This window comes from Panthera tigris, chromosome A1, assembly GCF_018350195.1.
Source record: "Panthera tigris isolate Pti1 chromosome A1, P.tigris_Pti1_mat1.1, whole genome shotgun sequence".
Taxonomy (NCBI): domain Eukaryota; kingdom Metazoa; phylum Chordata; class Mammalia; order Carnivora; family Felidae; genus Panthera; species Panthera tigris.
Window position 1 is genome coordinate 204,665,669 of NC_056660.1, and position 18,335 is coordinate 204,684,003.

Here is an 18,335-nt window from a genome sequence, read left to right on the forward strand (position 1 = left end):
TATGTATCGTGTATGTGTTTAACGCCTTATATATTTGTATAACAACTTGTGCATGGTAGGCTTCCAAATATGATATTAAACCAATTTACTGGTTGAAAACCTGAGGTGGTAGTCCTGCAGGCTTGAGGATTTCCCTCAGCTAAATAATTAAGCAAGTCTTCTAAGGAAGAGTTAGAGAAAGAAAGGGAAAGGTACAAGAGGTAGAATCTAAAAACTGCAACAAAGGAATACAGAGACCTGTGATAATCATCTACATTTGTTTAGCATTTCATAATTTACAAAACACCTAGAATATGCTAGCTGGCTTCTTTTATTCTCCCAGTAATCTTCCAGGGAGACATTATTACCTCCATTAAAATTAACTTCATTAGTCAGAGAGAAGTAATGTCCATCAATTCTTTAATCAAATTAGCCTTTCAAAGCTAATGTTGGGTTTTGCCAAGGTAGTTAATGAGATGTGAATTAAATCCTCTGAATAGAACTAGATTTGTTGCTCTCTGGTAAGCTATAAAACAGAGTACAAAACCTTTAAACCTAATGGGACAGATCTTGAAGCTTTGTTCCCCTGTCCACACAGCTCTTGTGTACAACCCAGTTTGAGAGGAAATGGGTAGTTGCCAAAATAAAAAGGATAATGGCACCCACCAGGCAAAATGTCCCTGTGGAAGACTTGAAATTACTGAGTTTGCTCATCTGAAAGGCTTTGTGTAGGCAACTGCAGGTAAGAATGCTCAACTGACATCAACAGGAGGGGCTGATGGGCATTGCTTCATTTCTGTGACTAAACTCCTTTTTGAAATTTGGTTTCCTTTATATTAACCTAACACATGTTCAAAGTCAGAGTTGTGGCTCAGACCCATTCAGTTGAACTCCAGGAATAAGGTTGACATTGGCAACCTGAAAATAAATATTATTGGTGACACGGAGAGAGCATTACTCAGTGAGATCTAGTGCCATTCACTGGGGAAGAAAGGGTCCATGAGAAGAAAATTGGTCACAGTACTGGAGCTTGTGGAGTTTTGGGGGGTATAGGGATGGGAAAGCATTAGGGCCATCAAGACACATACAGTATGAGAACATTTGTTACTATCTTGTTTCTTAGAATATAAGATACCATCAATTTTTTTTTATCAGAGTAGGAATATTTACCATGAGATCTACCCTCTTAACAAATTATTGTTAACTATAGGTGCAGTGTAATACAGCAGATCTCTAAACTTACTAATCTTACGTAATTGACACTTAATACCTGTTAAACAGCAACTCATGTCCCCCTAGCCCCAGTCCCTGACAGCCACCATTCTACTCTGTTGCTATGAGTTTGACTGTTTTAGATACTTGATCTAAATGTAATCATGCAATATTTGTTCTGTGACTAGCTTATTTCACTTAGCATAATGTCCTCTAGATTTATCTATTTTGTTGCATATGGCAGGATTTCCTTCTTTTTATGGCTGAATAGTATTTCATTGTATGTGTATAACATATTCGCTTTATCATTTATATGTCAGTGGACATTTAGGTGCTGGATCATAGGTTATTTTTAATTTTTTTGAGGAGCCTCCAAACTGCTTTTCATAGCAGCTGCAACATTTTACATTACATTCCCACCAACAATATACAAGGGTTCTAATATATTCACATCCTCATCAACACTTGTTCTTTTTTTCAGTAGTAGTTATCTTATTAAGCTATTATTGAGGTGATGCTTTATTATGATTTTGATTTGCATTTCCTTGAGTAGTGATGATGAGCATCTTTTCATATACCTGTTGGCAATTTGTATCTTTTCTTTGGAAAAATGTCTATTTCAGTCCTTTGCCTATTTTTTAATTGAGTTATTTGAATTTTTACTATCGAGTTGTGGAGTTCCTTATAATATGCAGCCCCACTAGTCAATTTTTGCTTTTGTTACTTGTGCTCTTGGTGTCCTATCTAAAAAGTCATTGCCATAACCATTGTTCAGAAGATCTTCCCCTATGTTTTCTTCTAGGAGTTTTATAGATTCATAAAACTAGTTTTATAGATTTATGGGTTTAAATCTTGAATGGAGCTGATCTTTGTGTATGGTGTGAGATACGGGTTCAATTTTGTTCTTTTGCATATGGATATCGAGTTTTCCTAACACCATTTGTTGAGTGAGACTGTCCTTTCTCCATTGTATATTCCTGGCACCCCTGTTGAACATCAGTTGACTATATTTGCATGGATTTATTTCTGGGCTATTATATTCTGTTGGTCTAAATATCCGAAGGCAACATCTATTCTATTTCATTTTATTTTTTTAAATGTTTATTTTTGAGAGAGAGAGTGCACACAGAGGAGGGGCAGAGAGAGAGAATCCCAAGCAGGCTCCACACTGTCCGTGCAGAGCTCAATGTGAGGCTCGAACTCATGAACCTTGAGATCATGACCTGAGCTGAGATCAAGAGTCAGACACCTAACTGAGCCACCCAGACGCTCCACAGAGAGCACGAACACCATCAATTTTAAAATGTACTATGATTGCTTTTTATCGTTTATAAAATGTTATTGTATACATATTAAGAATTTTTAGACTTCAGTCTCAGGTAAGTTTGCCTAGTATTTCCTTTTTGTATTTAGAAAACAGAAGGGCTGTTAATGGAGCCTTTATTCAGCTGATAGACATCATGAGCAGTTAATGGCCCAAGGAAATCCACCTGCCTTGAAGTTTGTGTATTTACAGTCTAGGTGCTTCTTACTGATAAGGGTTTGGATTGTCCAGGGGACAGGTTGGGGTGTTGAGTCAGGTCAGAAAAAGGATGAGAGGGAGCTGAGGTGCCTGCCTCAGCTTCTTCCAGAGCAGTTGGGCTACCAAAAGCTGAAGGAGCCAAGGCGATGGTAGGATACTGTCATTTGTGAAATGCATTCCAATTTCAAAGATGTTAAAGTGTGGGAAATCCTTCATTTTAGAAGCAGTGAATCGGAAGGGGTTCTCTAAGGCCTTTCTCAGTGAGCATAATGTCTGCTTTATGGATAGGAAAGAGTTGGTGATTATATTAGTGCATGTGTAAATGGTGTTTAAAACAGTTCTTTGAAGCAGTCTAAGTGCTTATTATGTAATCTTTCAGTCATGATTTGCCTTCCAGGTAACTCTCTCTGTCTTTCTATCCTCCCCCCCCCCCCAACTCTTATCCTTTCCATAAACATAATTTCTGTCTTAAGTAAACATAAGTTTACTCTAAATGTGAAATGTTTTTATTATTGTAATTAAAGGCATTTAATTTATAACAGTTACCCAGATACACACATGTAGAAGACCAAAGTATTTGAGGAGTCACTTAAGTCCATAGTATCAAACTCTATATGAGATTGCCAAAGAGAGAACAATGGCATTTAAGATGAAATTGCTATAGAATAAATGTTTCTGTCCCCCCTCCCCAGCCAAAATTCATATGTTGAAACCTCAAACCCCATTATAGGGCCTTTGAAAAGTAATTAGGTTTAGAGGAAGTTAAGCAGGTGGATCCTTCATGGTGGGATGAGTGCCTTTTTAAGAAAGGGGAAACACAAGAGCCCATTTTCTCTCTGCCATATGAGGATGCAAGAAGCCAGCCATCTTCAAATGATGAGAAGGGCCCTCACCAGACACAGAATCTGCCAGCAACTTGATCTTGGACTTTCCAGCCTCCAGTACTGTGAAAAATTAATGTTTCATGTTTAAGCCACCCAGTCTGTGGTATTTGTTATAGCAGCCTGAACTAAAACACATGTGATCAACATGGAAAGTGCTCAGGAAGACAATTTAAAAAGACTCAAACTATGGGGAAAAAATAAAGTACATGGAATATTTAACTTGAGCTACAGAAGCTCAAGGAGTTATTTAATAACTTAAGTACTGTGTATAACTGGTGAAGGATGCCCTAGGTCAAGGAAAGGAGAAGAAAAGGAGGGGTGAGGAATTTAATTTAGACATTAACCACATTTCCTGACAGTGAGATTTTAAAGAACAGGAATTAAATTACTTACCATATTATTTGCCCATTCATTTATTTATTGGTGGGAGTTGGAGGGAGAGAACAGGAAATATTGTGTAGTCTGATTTAAAGGCAGTCTTAAATCTAGTTTCCTGAAATCTTGATATTCAAGGAAATTTCTGTGGGTTTTATAGTCTGGATTCTCTTTGTAGACTTACCAACTCTCTCATTATCCCAAGAAATGTATTGGCTATGCTCAGCAAACTAGTTGCTCAATAAATTTTTAGTGATGGAGTACACAGAGTGGATGAATTATTGGAAAATAATTTTTCCAATGACACAGGATCATACATTTCTAACTCCAAATAATAGCAAATAAATATACAACTGGTTTGGGGATATGACAATAATAATTTGGGGGTCTTAAATTTCTTATGCTCTCCCTCCTTTTAATTTTTTTTTTCTGTTCTTCTTTCAATAGGTGGTTTTGAGCACTTTATCAGGTAGGGTCCAATCAGTAGACACTTTACATGGTAAATTGAACAGAGAAATTCTAACGTAAAGAATTATTAACTGTAACAGGGAATTTGAGAATTGAGGAATTAGCTAGTTAAAGGAAAAGAGAAGTCTCTACAACATGGGAATAGTGGATTTAAGGAACAGCCATAACCCTGGGTTTGAGATGGAACCTCTGAGGAAGAGGCTTACAGGACTGAGATCCAGACCTTGTGGGAAAGTGCATAGCTATGGCTCACAGATGGCAGAGAAGTCGCTCTGGTGCCATGCCAGCGGAACTTGCTAGAAATCTGCCTTTGAGGAGCCAGAGGAAGCTGTCCTTAAGGGGAATGCCACACTTCAGAAGTTGCCACAAAGCCACCTGAAGAGATGACAGGGATGTTGTTCACAGGGAAGTGTCCTGTGTCACTCCCTGAAGTAGTGCTGGGGGAAGCTGCAGGCACTGGCCCCACGGCCACCCCACACTGCAGGAGTCAGGAACTAGGTAAGCCAGGAACTAGGAACTTGTATCACAGTTTTTGGATTCTGGAGGAGCTTTGTTTACTGCAGGGGCCTGGACAGTGGGAAAAGAGTGAGCTGCAGGGCGCTGACAAGAGAAGTACATCATACCAGGAGGAAAAACCTCTTCCTCTTCAAGTGTCTCTTACAAACTTTTTATTGACAAAGCTTAACGTCATCCTAGTTGGCAAAGGAATACTATTTGCAGGGCCCGCTCCCATTATCTTGGAGAAGACAATGATGGGTGAATTTGGAGCTGAAAGGCAATAAATTCATAACTGACATAAGTACCCGCTGAGAGCCAGCAGTGCAGTAGGCTCTAGGGATAGAGCAATGAATGTAGAGAAATAGCTCTTAATCAAATAATCACACTTAAGAGTAAATTTATAATTGTGCTGAGTTTCCCTTTTCTGTGGAGGAAAAGTATGTGTACCATGGGAGACTGTTCAGAGGGATCTTGAAATTAGATTTCATACTTGCCTGCCTCTGTTCAGCATATCCTAAAATATACCACAGATTTTTCAATAAAATGTGTAAACGTGTCTGGAAAAAAGAAGCTAAGTGACTCTTAACAATCAAAACCAAAACAAACTCCACAAAAAACAGAGAGCTAAAGTAACTCATAAATTGGTATGATCTGTACAAAATCAGAAGGAATTCTGCCACAAATAATGCAGTACTCTTGGTAAGGAGCAGGTGGAAGACAAAAATCAGTCATTGCTTATGCTTGGTTTAAGAAAATCTGAGTTTAAAATTTCAGTGTGATAATATTTATTGAAAAGTTATGAACTGGGGCGCCTGGGTGGCTCAGTTGGTTAAGCATCCGACTTTAGCTCAGGTCATGATCTCACAGTTTGTGAGTTCGAGCCCCTCATCGGGCTCTGTGCTTTGGATTTTATCTCCTTCTCTCTCTGCCCCTCCCCACATATGCTCTATTTCTCTGTCTCTCAAAAATAAATAAATGTAAAAAAAAAAATTTTTTTTTTAAAGAAAAAAAAAGTTATGAACCCAAACAATTCTGGACCAGAGTAAAGGGCATACCACTCAATAGCCACTGTAGTCATTTGATTATAGATGTTTTATTGTGGAAGGATATGACATGGATGTAATCTGTTCTGGAAAGGGGTCAATTGAAATACTGTGGTGACTCAGGAAATGCAGCAACGAGAATCTTGCTGACCAGACTGAACCAGCTGTGTTCTCCAGAAAAGAAGCAATTGTGAAATGACCTCATTGTCATCTATAGTATCACAGAGAAGCAGAAATGTTCCAAGAACAGCTGAGCTTGTGGTAGAAGTGGACATCTTTACAAAAGTTAACTCAGGCATAAACTTAAAAGTCATTTTTTATGGGAGGAAAAAAAATGAGGGTTTAAAGTCAGAGCCCTATACATAGAGTAGATGCATATGTTTATCTCCTATGATTTTCCATTTAATAAGGAAACATCTTTTTCATTTTATCAAGACCATAGTAAAAAGGTTAATCTATCTATAGATATAGAACAGGGTTGTATAGTCTAGAAAAAGAGTAACTATATTAAAAATAACTCAATGAGACTTTCCAAGAAATATACCTGCCTGATTGATCATGTTCTGAAAGCACAGGTTTTTTTTTTTCATCAGTGCAAGAAGAAAGCATGTGAACCTTTGCCCTATATTCTACTTATGTTCTCTAGCTTAAACAATCTTATGACTTGACCTCATGAGGAAAAGTATTAATTCATGGGTGGAGTTATATGGCAAGGATTTGGTTTAAAATACTCTGGTAAACAGCACCTTAGTGGCTCAGCCAGTTGAATGTCCAACCCTTTTTTTTTTTTTTTTGGTTTTACTTTTATTTATTTATTTTTAAATATTTATTTGGAGAGAGAGAGAGAGTGCTTGCAAGAAGGGGTAGGGGCAGTGAGAGAGGGAGAGAGAGAATCCCAAGCAGGCTCTGAGCTATGAGCACAACGTGGGGCTCCACGCCGGCCTCAGTCCCATGACCGTGAGATCATAACCCAATCTGAAATCAAGAGTCAGACACACCTGACTGAGCCACCCAGGCACCCTGCGTCTGAGTTTTATTTTGACTTAAGTCATGATCCTGGGGTCATGGGGTCAAGCTCCACACTGAGCACGGACCCTGCTTGAGAGTCTCTCTCTCCCTCTGCTCCTCCCCCACTCAGGTGCGCTCACTTGCTCCCTCTAATGAAAAAAATTTTTTTTTAATTAAAATAAAATACTCTGGCAAAAATGATAAAAATTGGGAAAGAGACGATAGATGGCAAAATTTTGGCAATTACTAAAGCTGAGCATGATAGGTACATGAGAATTCATTATACTATTCACTTAATTATATGGAATTTTTCATATTAAAAAGGCTTTCAAAGGAAGTATATAAATGAATATCCATTTCAGTATCTTTATAATAACTACAGTTCTTTTAAAAAAATTTTTTTTAATGTTTATTTATTTTTGAGACAGAGACAGAGCATGAATGGGGGAGGGTCAGAGAGAGAGGGAGACACAGAATCGAAAAACAGCCTCCAGGCTGCGAGCTGTCAGCACAGAGCCTGACACGGGGCTTGAACTCACGGACCACGAGATCATGACCTGAGCCGAAGTCGGACACTTAACCGACAGAGCCACCCAGGCGCCCCTATAATAACTACAGTTCTGAATAAGGAGATTTAGTGATGGTCTCTTGGATTTTGGATGAGAAATTTAATCAAAAGGAACTGGAGTCTCAATGGAGGAGACAATATGAGGATGGATTTTTAAAAATTGGTTTTTTTTATTCTTCCAATCACCAATAATGCACATCTCAGTGCTTAATTGAATTAAAACAAGTGCAAAAAGCATGAAAAGACAACATCATTAGCCATCAGGGGAATGCAAATTGAAACCACAATGAGGTACCACTACACTGGATCAGAATAACTACAATAAAAACCAGTGACAACACCAAATGCCGAGGATGTGGACATACTAAACCAGTCCTACGTTGTTGTTGGGAATGTAAAATAATATAGCCATTCTGGAAAACAGTTGGCCAGTTTCTTTTAAAACTAAACATGCAATTACCATATGGCCTAGCAAATACTGTTGGGCATTTATCCCAGAAAATTAAAAACTTATGTTCATACAAAAACCCATACATGAATGTCTATAAGTTTTATTCATAAAAGCCAAAACCTGGAACCAGCTAAGATGTCCTTCAGTGGGTGAATGATAAAACAAGCTGGCAAATCCCAAATATGGAATACTACTTAGCATTAAAAAGAAATGAACACATGACAGCCAGGGTGTATCTCCAAGAAATTATGCTGAATGAAAAGTCAATACCAAAAGATTATATACTATATCATTTCCCTTCTGTAACATATTTGAAATGATGCAATTTTAGGAATGTAGAACAGAATAGAAGTTACCAAGGCTTAGGGACCTAGGAGGAAGAGTGGAAAGGAGGTGGGTATGGTCATAACAGGATCACTTGAGGGGTCCAGGTGGTGATGGAACTGTATTTTACCTGTGGTGGTGGCTATACGGACTATGACATATGTGATAAAATGATATAGAACCAAATATACACAAACACCCATACACAAATGAGCACAAGTAAAACTGGAGAAATGTGAGTAAGATTGATGGATTGCATTGTGATTAGCCTGGATGCAATATTGTAAGACAGTTTTGTAAGAGGATGTCATTGGAGGAAAACATGTACCAGGGACTTGGACGTCTCGATATTATTCAAACTGAATGAGAAATTAAAATCATCTCAGTAAAAATTTCAAAGAAAAAATAAGTGCAAAAATAACCAAATGTTCAAAAACTGCCTTTTTAATTTGCTCAAAACCTTGGTGAATGTTCTTTATTTTTTTCCATTCAGAATAAAGAAAAAGTTGTTATCATCCTATTAGTAGGAAGTAGTGATTTACTTTGTTTTACCTAGGAATGTCACCCTTTGGATGTCTCTGAACAAGTTTCTTAATTTCGTTGAGTCTTGTTTTCTACTATGTAAATGGACATATCTTCCTCACAGGGCTGTTGTTGGTATTAAAAATACATTTTAAGTGCCTGGTGCATAGTAGCCACTCAGAAATTTCCCCTTCATTTTTCATTTTTAGATTTTTTTTTTATGACCCCTGCTTTTCTCTTTGGGCTCTCTTTTGTCTGTGGAAATTTTCTTATGTGTTTATGTGTCCTCTGGAACATGAAAAATATTTACGTACAATAAAGTCTTTGTGTAAGAAAATTGAGTTTGGAGAGAAAATTTAAAATCAGTGGCCAAAAAAGAGATACTGGATTATCTGTGGTCTTCAATTATCTATTCTCTTCCTGGCCAGGTATAGCATATGAAATCAAGAATTACTGGCATTGAAATTAAATGGCAATTTAAAATATTGAACAATTAAGCCATTAAAGTTGAATGTAAATTTGCATGATGGTCTCTCATCAGTTTGCATTTATCACCAAGGACACCTGTTGATTTCAAAATGTAAAAGTACTCACTGAGAATTTGCTCTGGCCTTGTAATTAAAACTGATCAAAAACCAGCATTGCCCTATTGGTAATTATGTGCATTCTGAGTCCACATACTTCTGTTGAGAGACTAAGAGAAAAATTACCAGGTGTACTCACAACTGCAAAGAAAAGACCTCCCCCCACCGTTCCCGGAACCAGCCAGGGCGTGCCCAGTTGTGGTCTGACCTAAAGGCAGGGAACCAATCAAGTTCTGAGTGGTTTGAAAAAAAGGCGGGAACCAATCAAGTTCTGCTGAATGTTCAAATTTAAATGTCAACCAATAACAGCTCTGTAACCGCAAAAAATCCCTAACTTGTTTGTGCCTGTCTATAAAAGAAGCTGTAAGATCCTCACTCGGGACCTCTTAGCATCACTGGTAACGAGTGTGCGGAGGTCCGGGTTCGAACCTGCAATAAATGACCCTTGCCGCTTGGCTTTGACTCTGGACTCTGGTGGTTTGTTCTTGGGGGTCTTTCGAATTTGGGCATATCACTTGGGGGCTCGTCCGGGATCCCCCCAAGCCCACCAGACCCCAAGTCAACGGGTTGTCCCTGAGACCGATCGGTAAGTGAGCCAGCTCTGTCCGTTTCTGTTTGTTTGTTTCTGGCTCTCCCGCGCGAGATCTGTATTGGTGACTGACACAGCCCTGGTGGACGCACTATAGGGCAGTCGGTCGGGTCCAGTAGGAGATGTCCACTGGCACCCGTCTGGGGCACCTTTTTGGGCCCATCGGAATTCTTCTGTTCGGGTGGCGGACACCCGAAACACGCTAGCGATCTAAGTGTTGTGTTCTCTATTCTATAACCTTTAAGTGTTAAACTCCTTCTGTTTCACAGGTGACCTGGCCTGGCCCAGCCAGAGATCCTCATAACTTTACTGTTTCTCCTTTTAATCCTTTCCTCCACCTCCAGGATACAGATGGGCCAATCTCAAAGCACTCCTCTTTCTCTCCTCGTTGCTAACTTCAGGGATGTTAGAACCAGAGGACAGAATTTGAGTTTAGACATCCGGCGGGGAAAATTAATAACCCTCTGCCACTCTGAATGGCCAACCTTCGGTGTTGGATGGCCAACCGAAGGAACTTTCTGCCTCCCTATAATTGCTAAGGTGAAATCAAAGATTTTTCTACCAGGTCGCGAGGGACACCAGGATCAGATTCCCTACATTCTTGTATGGTGGAATTTAGTGGAAAATCCACCCCCTTGGTTGGCCCCCTTCCTATCCTCGGGAATGTGTAAGGTCCTTGCCATGCAGCCTGCAGATTCCCCAAAATCAAGGACGCCAGCCGCGCCCTTGTATCCCATATTGCCCGATAGTCAGGACCTACTATCCCTAGACCCTCCACCCTATCATCCCCCTCCTCTCGTGCCCCAGGCCCTGCCCGCAGCAGCCGCCCCACCAGTCGCCCCGCTAGTTGCCCCCCTAGGGGAACCGGGAGGACAGGAAGCGGCAGCTGCGCCGGAACCAGGAGGACGGGAGGCAGCACCTGCGCCGGGCCCCATTGAAAACGAAACCAACTGCGAGGGGCCAGCCAGCCAAACCCGCGGGCGCACCCAGCATGAGCCAAACCCTCGCCTCCCCGACTCCACCGTGGCCCTACCCCTGCGGGAAATAGGATCCCCTGATGAAACAGGCAACCCCCGACTCCAGTATTGGCCCTTTCCCACCAGTGACCTTTACAACTGGAAAACACAAAACACTCGATTCTCTGATAACACTAAAGACCTAATAGCTCTTTTAGACAGTGTCATGTTCACCCACCAGCCCACCTGGGATGACTGTCAGCAGCTTCTCCGCATCCTGTTCACTACAGAGGAGCGAGAGAGGATCCAATTAGAAGCAAGAAAGCTGGTTCCCAGAGACGACGGTCAGCTGACATCTAACCCTGACCTCATTAATTCGGCTTTCCCCCTAACCAGACCTCCACAGGACGAATGGGACTACAACACAGCAGAAGGTAGGGGAAGGCTACTCATTTATCGCCAGACTCTGATGGCGGGTCTCCGGGCTGCAGCTTGCAAGCCCACCAATTTGGCTAAGGTATATTCGGTCGGTCGTACAGGGAAAGGCAGAGAGTCCAGCTGCTTTCTTAGATTAATGGAAGCCTTTAGGCAGTTTACCCCCATGGATCCAGAAGTCCCTGGGAACCAGGCTGCTGTCCTTTGTAAATCAAGCAGCTCCTGACATTAAGAAAAAACTCCAAAGGCTAGAGGATTTAAAAGGTAAACAGATCCAGGATCTGCTCCATATAGCACAACAGGTCTACAACAACAGGGACGCCCCAGAAGAGAGACAGATCAAGGCCACAGAGAAAATGACTAAAGTCCTGGCCGCTATAGTCCAGAAAGAACAGCCACCCCCAGAAGGCACTCAAACACGCCCTCCCAGGTGGCACTTAGATAAAGATCAATGGGCCTATTGTAAAGAAAAAGGCCATTGGATACGAGAATGCCCCAAGAAGAAACAACCCTGCCCCAGGCCAGGACAATGGCAGCCTAAAATAGCCCCCATACTGTTTACCCAAGATACAGAATAGGGAGGACGGGGTTCGGATCCCCTCCCCGAACCTAGGGTAACATTGCAAGTGGAGGGGACCCTGGTCCAGTTCCTAGTTGATACCGGGGCACAGCACTCAGTTCTGGTCAAGCCCCATGGAAAAGTATCTGAAAAATCATCCTGGGTACAAGGGGCCACCGGAATAAAGAAGTACCCCTGGACAACTCAGAGGACTGTGGACTTAGGAACTGGGAAGGTAACCCACTCCTTCCTGGTCATTCCCGACAGCCCCTGCCCCCTGTTGGGGAGGGATTTGCTTACCAAAATGGGGGCCCAAATTCATTTCCAACCAGGGGGACCCACAGTGACTGACTTCCACAACCAACCCATATCTGTACTCACTGTGAAACTAGAAGATGAATATAGGCTCCATCAGGAACCCACTCCTCTGGATCAGGGCATCGAGCCCTGGCTTCAACGCTTCCCAGACGCGTGGGCAGAAACGGGTGGTATGGGGCTAGCAAAACATCGCCCAGCCCTATTTATAGAGGTCAAGCCCAGGACGGACCCCATCTGCGTGCGCCAATACCCCATGCCCGCGGAAGCCAAAAATAGCATCACACCGCATATCCGCCGCCTCCTTGACTTCGGGGTCCTATGCACCTGCCACTCAGCATGGAATATCCCCCTGCTGCCCGTGCGCAAACCCAACAGCGGGGAATACAGACCAGTGCAGGACCTGAGAGAAGTCAATAAGCGGGTGATAGACATACATCCAACCGTTCCTAACCCCTATACTCTCTTGAGCGCCCTCAGCCCAGAAAAACAATGGTATACTGTTCTGGATCTAAAAGATGCTTTTTTCAGCCTACCACTAGCGCCTAAAAGTCAAGAGCTATTTGCATTCGAGTGGACAGATCCAGACAGGGGCATAAATGGCCAGCTCACTTGGACCAGACTGCCACAAGGATTCAAAAACTCTCCGACCCTGTTCGATGAGGTTCTACACGAAGATTTAAGTGAGTACAGACAACAACACCCTAATATAACTCTCCTACAGTACGTTGATGATCTCTTAATAGCTGCCAAGACGCCCGAAGCCTGCATCCAGGGAATCGAAGGTCTCCTGCGAACTCTGGGAACCTTAGGCCACCACGCCTCAGCAAAGAAGGCTCAGATCTGCAATTCAGAGGTAACTTACCTGGGTTACTTACTGAGAGGGGGGCAACGCTGGCTAATGGATGCCCGGAAGGAGACTGTCCTTCGTATTCCCAGACCGCAGACACCACGACAGGTGAGGGAATTCCTAGGGTCGGCTGGGTTCTGCAGACTATGGATACCAGGGTTTGCTGAATTAGCAAAACCTTTATACCAGGCAACAAAAGATCAACAGCCCTTTAGTTGGACGGAAGAAGCCGAATAGGCCTTCCAACAAATCAAAACTGCTCTGCTATCAGCACCTGCCCTGGGACTCCCCGATGTCTCCAAACCCTTCCACCTATATGTAGATGAAAACCGAGGCATAGCTAAGGCGGTGCTAACCCAGCATTTGGGCCCTTGGCGCAGGCCAGTAGCCTATCTGTCTAAAAAGCTAGATCCAGTGGCCGCTGGATGGCCACCCTGTCTCCGGATGATTGCAGCCACTGCCCTAATGGTAAAGGACGCTGATAAGCTGACCATGGGCCAAGAGCTACAAGTCACCACCCCGCATGGCATCGAGGGCATCCTCAAGCAGCCGCCTGACCGATGGCTGAGCAATGCCCAACTCACTCATTACCAGGGACTGCTGTTGAACCCCCTCAGGGTCATCTTCACCCCCCCAACGGCCCTGAACCCAGCATCACTGCTGCCAGACCCAGACATGGGAACCCCACTTCATGACTGCGCCGACACAGTGGCTCAAGTTTATGGGGTCCGGGAGGACTTGCAGGACCAACCATTATCGGATGCGGACGCCATCTAGTTCACCGATGGAAGCAGCTTTGTTCACCAGGGACAAAGGTATGCGGGGGCGGCCGTAACTTCAGAAACCGAGGTGGTTTGGGCAGAAGCCCTACCCCCCGGAACCTCGGCCCAGAAGGCTGAACTAATAGCCTTAACCCAGGCCCTAAAATTAGGAAGAGACCGCAAGCTAACCGCATACACTGATAGCCGATATGCCTTCGCCACCGCTCATGTACATGGGGCGATATACAGAGAACAGGGGCTCCTCACAGCTGAAAGGAAAGACATCAAAAATAAAGAAGAGATTCTAGCCCTGCTAGCAGCCTCATGGGAACCCAAAAAGCTAGCAATTGTGCATTGCCAGGACACCAGAAGACAACCAACCCAGTTTCCCGGGGCAACAATTTGGCCAATCAGACTGCAAAAAACATAGCTCAGCCCCCAGTGCAATTACTGACCCTACAGCTGCCAGATCCCAGACCCCGGGAATTGCCCCCCAGCCCTGAGTATTCAGAAAGCGACATTCAATGGATGAGTAAACTTCCTATGACCCGAATCAAAGATGGCTGGTGGAGAGACTCCAAAAGCAGCATTATACTCCCAGATAAACTAGGATGGCAAGTTCTAGAGCGGATCCATCACAGCACCCACTTAGGTTCCCGGCAAATGTTGGACTTACTGAGACAGACTGGACTAAAAATCAGAAATGTCTCTGATAAGGTCGATCAAGTAGTCACTAAATGTACAGTGTGCCAACTCAACAACGCGAGTAGCAATCCTAAGACAACAGGGGTAAGACAAAGAGGGAGCAGACGGGGGACCTATTGGGAAGTAGATTTCACTGAGGTAAAACCAGGAAAATATGGATATAAGTATTTGCTAGTTTTTGTAGATACCTTTTCAGGATGGACTGAAGCCTTTCCAACCAAGAATGAAACAGCGCAGATTGTAGCCAAAAAGATCCTAGAAGAAATCCTGCCCAGGTATGGTTTTCCAGTAATGATAGGGTCAGACAATGGACCTGCATTCGTCTCTAAGGTAAGTCAGGGACTGGCTTCCATACTTGGGGCTGATTGGAAATTACATTGTGCATGCCGACCCAAACCTCAGGACAGGTAGAGAGAATGAACAGAACATTAAAAGAGACCCTAACCACATTGACCATGGAGACTGGCGCTAATTGGGTGGTCCTTCTCCCCTACGCTCTGTTCAGGGTGCGTAATTCCCCATACAAACTGGGACTCACACCCTATGAAATAATACATGGTAGACCACCCCCCATCATCCCTAACCTAAAAGATAACCTTGTCAAAGCTGAGAACGATAATAGTCTTGAATTCTTGTTCTCCCTACAAGCCTTGCAGAGGGTCCATGAAGATGTATGGCCCAAATTAAAGGAACTGTATGAGACTGGACCCCCGCCTATTCCACATCAATTCCGGCCAGGGGATTGGGTCCTCATCAAACGTCATCGGCAGGGAACTCTGGAGCCCAGGTGGAAAGGACCCTTCCAGGTCATCCTGACAACGCCTACTGCCATCAAAGTAGACGGAATCGCCACCTGGATCCATTTCGCCCATGCCAAACCAGTGGACCCGTTCTCAGACCTCATCGGACCTTCAAAGACAACCTGGACTGTTGATCGGACTAAGGACAATCCTTTAAAATCGACCCTACGCCGCCAACGGACTGAGCCGTAACTATGGTACTTGCCCTCCTCTTGATTGTTCTGCAAATTCTGTCTGTAAATCCAAACCCCCACAACCCCTATAATTTGACATGGGAAATTACTAACTTAGAGACTCATGAAATCTACAACAAACCCCTAGGAACTGCCCCATTAAATACCTGGTGGCCAGATTTATATTTTAATTTAGAAAAAGTTAGTCCATTAGAAGAAATGGAAGGAGGTAAATGGAGGCAACTGCAAAGGAGGGTATCAATAAGTAGAAATGGATTTTATGCATGTCCGGGATTTAGGACAGGGGAGATGAGGCGCACATGTGGAGGGTTTGAAACCCTCTATTGCGCAGCCTGGAGTTGCGTCACCTCCAGTGATGGGGAATGGAAGTGGGAAGTAAAACCCCAATTTATTGAAATGTCCTATGTCCAACCATGTACCCGCACCAGGTATGATGAAACTGTAACCTTATTCGTGTAAGATTTACAGAGGAAGGAAAAAAGGACAGGCGATGGGTCTCAGGACTCACTTGGGGACTCTACTTATATCAATATCCCCTCTTTGGGACTGCCATTCAAATAAAATTAAAAGTCTCCCCTCTTGTACAACCAGTGGGGCCAAATCAGGTATTGAAAAAAAAAAAAAAAAACAGATAAGCTTATCCCCAGGCAGATCTCCACTACTCCCTCCAGCAGGACCCCCATCCTTACCCCAGGAGTAAAAGCACAAGCTGTCCAAGAAAATCAGAACCCAGAAGGCATAGACTCCCTATGGAAATTGCTAACAGCAGTGTATGAGGCCTTAAACCGATCGGACCCTGAGGCAACAAGGGCCTGCTGGCTATGTTATGATATAAAACCCCCCTTCTATGAAGCCATAGGTCTAGCTGCCCCTTTTTCACAATCAGGAGAAGAGTCGCCAGCAGCTTGCAAGTGGAATCGAAAGGGCCCCAGCCTCACACTGCAAGCGGTCACTGGCAATGGGACTTGTATAGGAAAGGTCCCCTCTAGCCATATCCAGCTCTGTGCCCTGACTAATTACTCTATAGATGAATCTAAATGGATAATTCCAGCTCCTGACAGTTGGTGGATTTGTTCTAAGACAGGGCTCACCCCATGTGTTAGCAGAAATGTTTTTAATTCGTCAACCGAATATTGTATCATGGTATTAGTATTTCCAAAGGTTATTTACCACCGAGAAAATGTTGTATATGATCTGTGGACAGAAGGGACGAAAGCAAGAGAGTCAATAAGAGCAAAACGGGAACCCTTTATGGCCATAACCTAGGCCACCTTATTTGGCCTCGGTACCATAGGGGCAGGAACAGGGATCTCATCACTAGCCATCCAGCACCGGGGGTTCAATAGCCTAAGGGAAGCCATTGATGAGAATATAGCCAGACTTGACTCAATCTCGCACCTCAAAAAATCTCTGACCTCCCTTTCTGAAGTGGTCCTACAGAACCGAAGGGGGCTAGATCTAGTCTTCCTCCAACAGGGAGGTTTATGTGCCTTAAGAGAAGAATGTTGTTTTTATGCTAACCACACCGGAGTAGTCCAAGAGTCCATGGCTAAAGTTAGAGAAGGCCTGGCCAAACGGAAGCGTGAACGAGAATAACAACAAGGCTGGTTTGAGTCTTGGTTCAATCAGTCCCCATGGCTAGCCACCCTGCTTTCTGCTCTAGCTGGGCCCCTTATACTCCTCCTTCTCCTCCTCACCTTCAGGCCTTATATTATTAATAAACTAGTTGCCTTTATCAAAGACTGAGTTAACACGATCCAACTGATGGTCCTTAGGACCCAATACCAACCTATCATTACCGAAACATTTGAGTCAGACACACAAGATCCAAGATTGGCTCTTAAGGCACCAAAGAGAGGGGGGAATGAGAGGCTAAGAGAAAAATTACCAGGTGTACTCACAACTGCAAAGAAAAGACCTCCCACCCCCCCACCCCCACCGTTCCCAGAACCAGCCAGGGCGTGCCCGGTTGTGGTCTGCCCTAAAGGCGGGAACCAATCAAGTTCTGCTGAGTGGTTTGAAAAAAGGCGGGAACCAATCAAGTTCTGCTGAATGTTCAAATTTAAATGTCAACCAATAACAGCTCTGTAACCTCGAAAAATCCCTAACTTGTTTGTGCCTGTCTATAAAAGAAGCTGTAAGATCCTCGCTCGGGACCTCTTAGCGTCACTGGTAACGAGTGTGCGGAGGTCCGGGTTCGAACCTGCAATAAACGACCCTTGCCGCTTGGCTTTGACTCTGGACTCTGGTGGTTTTTTCTTGGGGGTCTTTCGAATTTGGGCATATCACTGTGAAGCAAACAATGAAAAAGCAAAAATGAGACCTCTTTTGAAGGTAAAATGAAAAAATTACTCTTTTAAAAAGCAAGCAAGGAACATTCTTCTTCTAGTAATGATGTATAGATTGCCATAGATAAAACTGGCCACAGAAGGCAACCAGGAAAGCTGAATAAAACACCCTCACCGCCCCACCACCACCACTGCCAAACAAAAAACATGCTGAGGTTATCAAAGAGTATACAATGCACCATAATTTTCTGGAGCAAAAAAACAGTACAGTGCAGTTAGTCTTAACATTCGTAAGCTTTGACATTCCATGGCATTTTCCCCCTTTGAGGTATTTGCTAATTTATAAGATTTGTGGATCCAAAGCACTGAGAAAGTAAATATAAAATGACAGCCTAGGAGTCTGAAAAGCTTTGAAGAGCTAACAGTGCCTCATGAAGTTGGAGAG

General features: G+C 43.4%; 2 protein-coding genes across 3 annotated transcripts in view; both read left to right on the forward strand.

The window, feature by feature from the left end:
* Positions 1-15,343, forward strand: part of OXCT1 (3-oxoacid CoA-transferase 1) — a 155,526-nt gene extending 140,183 nt beyond the window's left edge. The window contains exons 18-19 of one of the 2 annotated variants that reach the window (XR_006220996.1): positions 578-721; positions 15,257-15,343. The gene's annotated coding sequence lies outside the window, so the exon portion shown is untranslated. Of the gene's footprint in view, positions 1-577; positions 722-11,273; positions 11,290-15,256 lie in introns of those variants that run through there. The other variant, XR_006220998.1, reaches the window with a different exon arrangement.
* On the forward strand, positions 4,824-16,221 carry LOC122230689. The gene is given in 5 exon segments (XM_042956886.1): positions 4,824-5,215; positions 10,372-11,500; positions 11,997-14,259; positions 14,262-14,999; positions 15,002-16,221. Coding segments are annotated over 5 exon segments (5,121 nt in total). The 3' UTR covers positions 15,601-16,221.
* Positions 16,222-18,335: the final 2,114 nt, after the last annotated feature.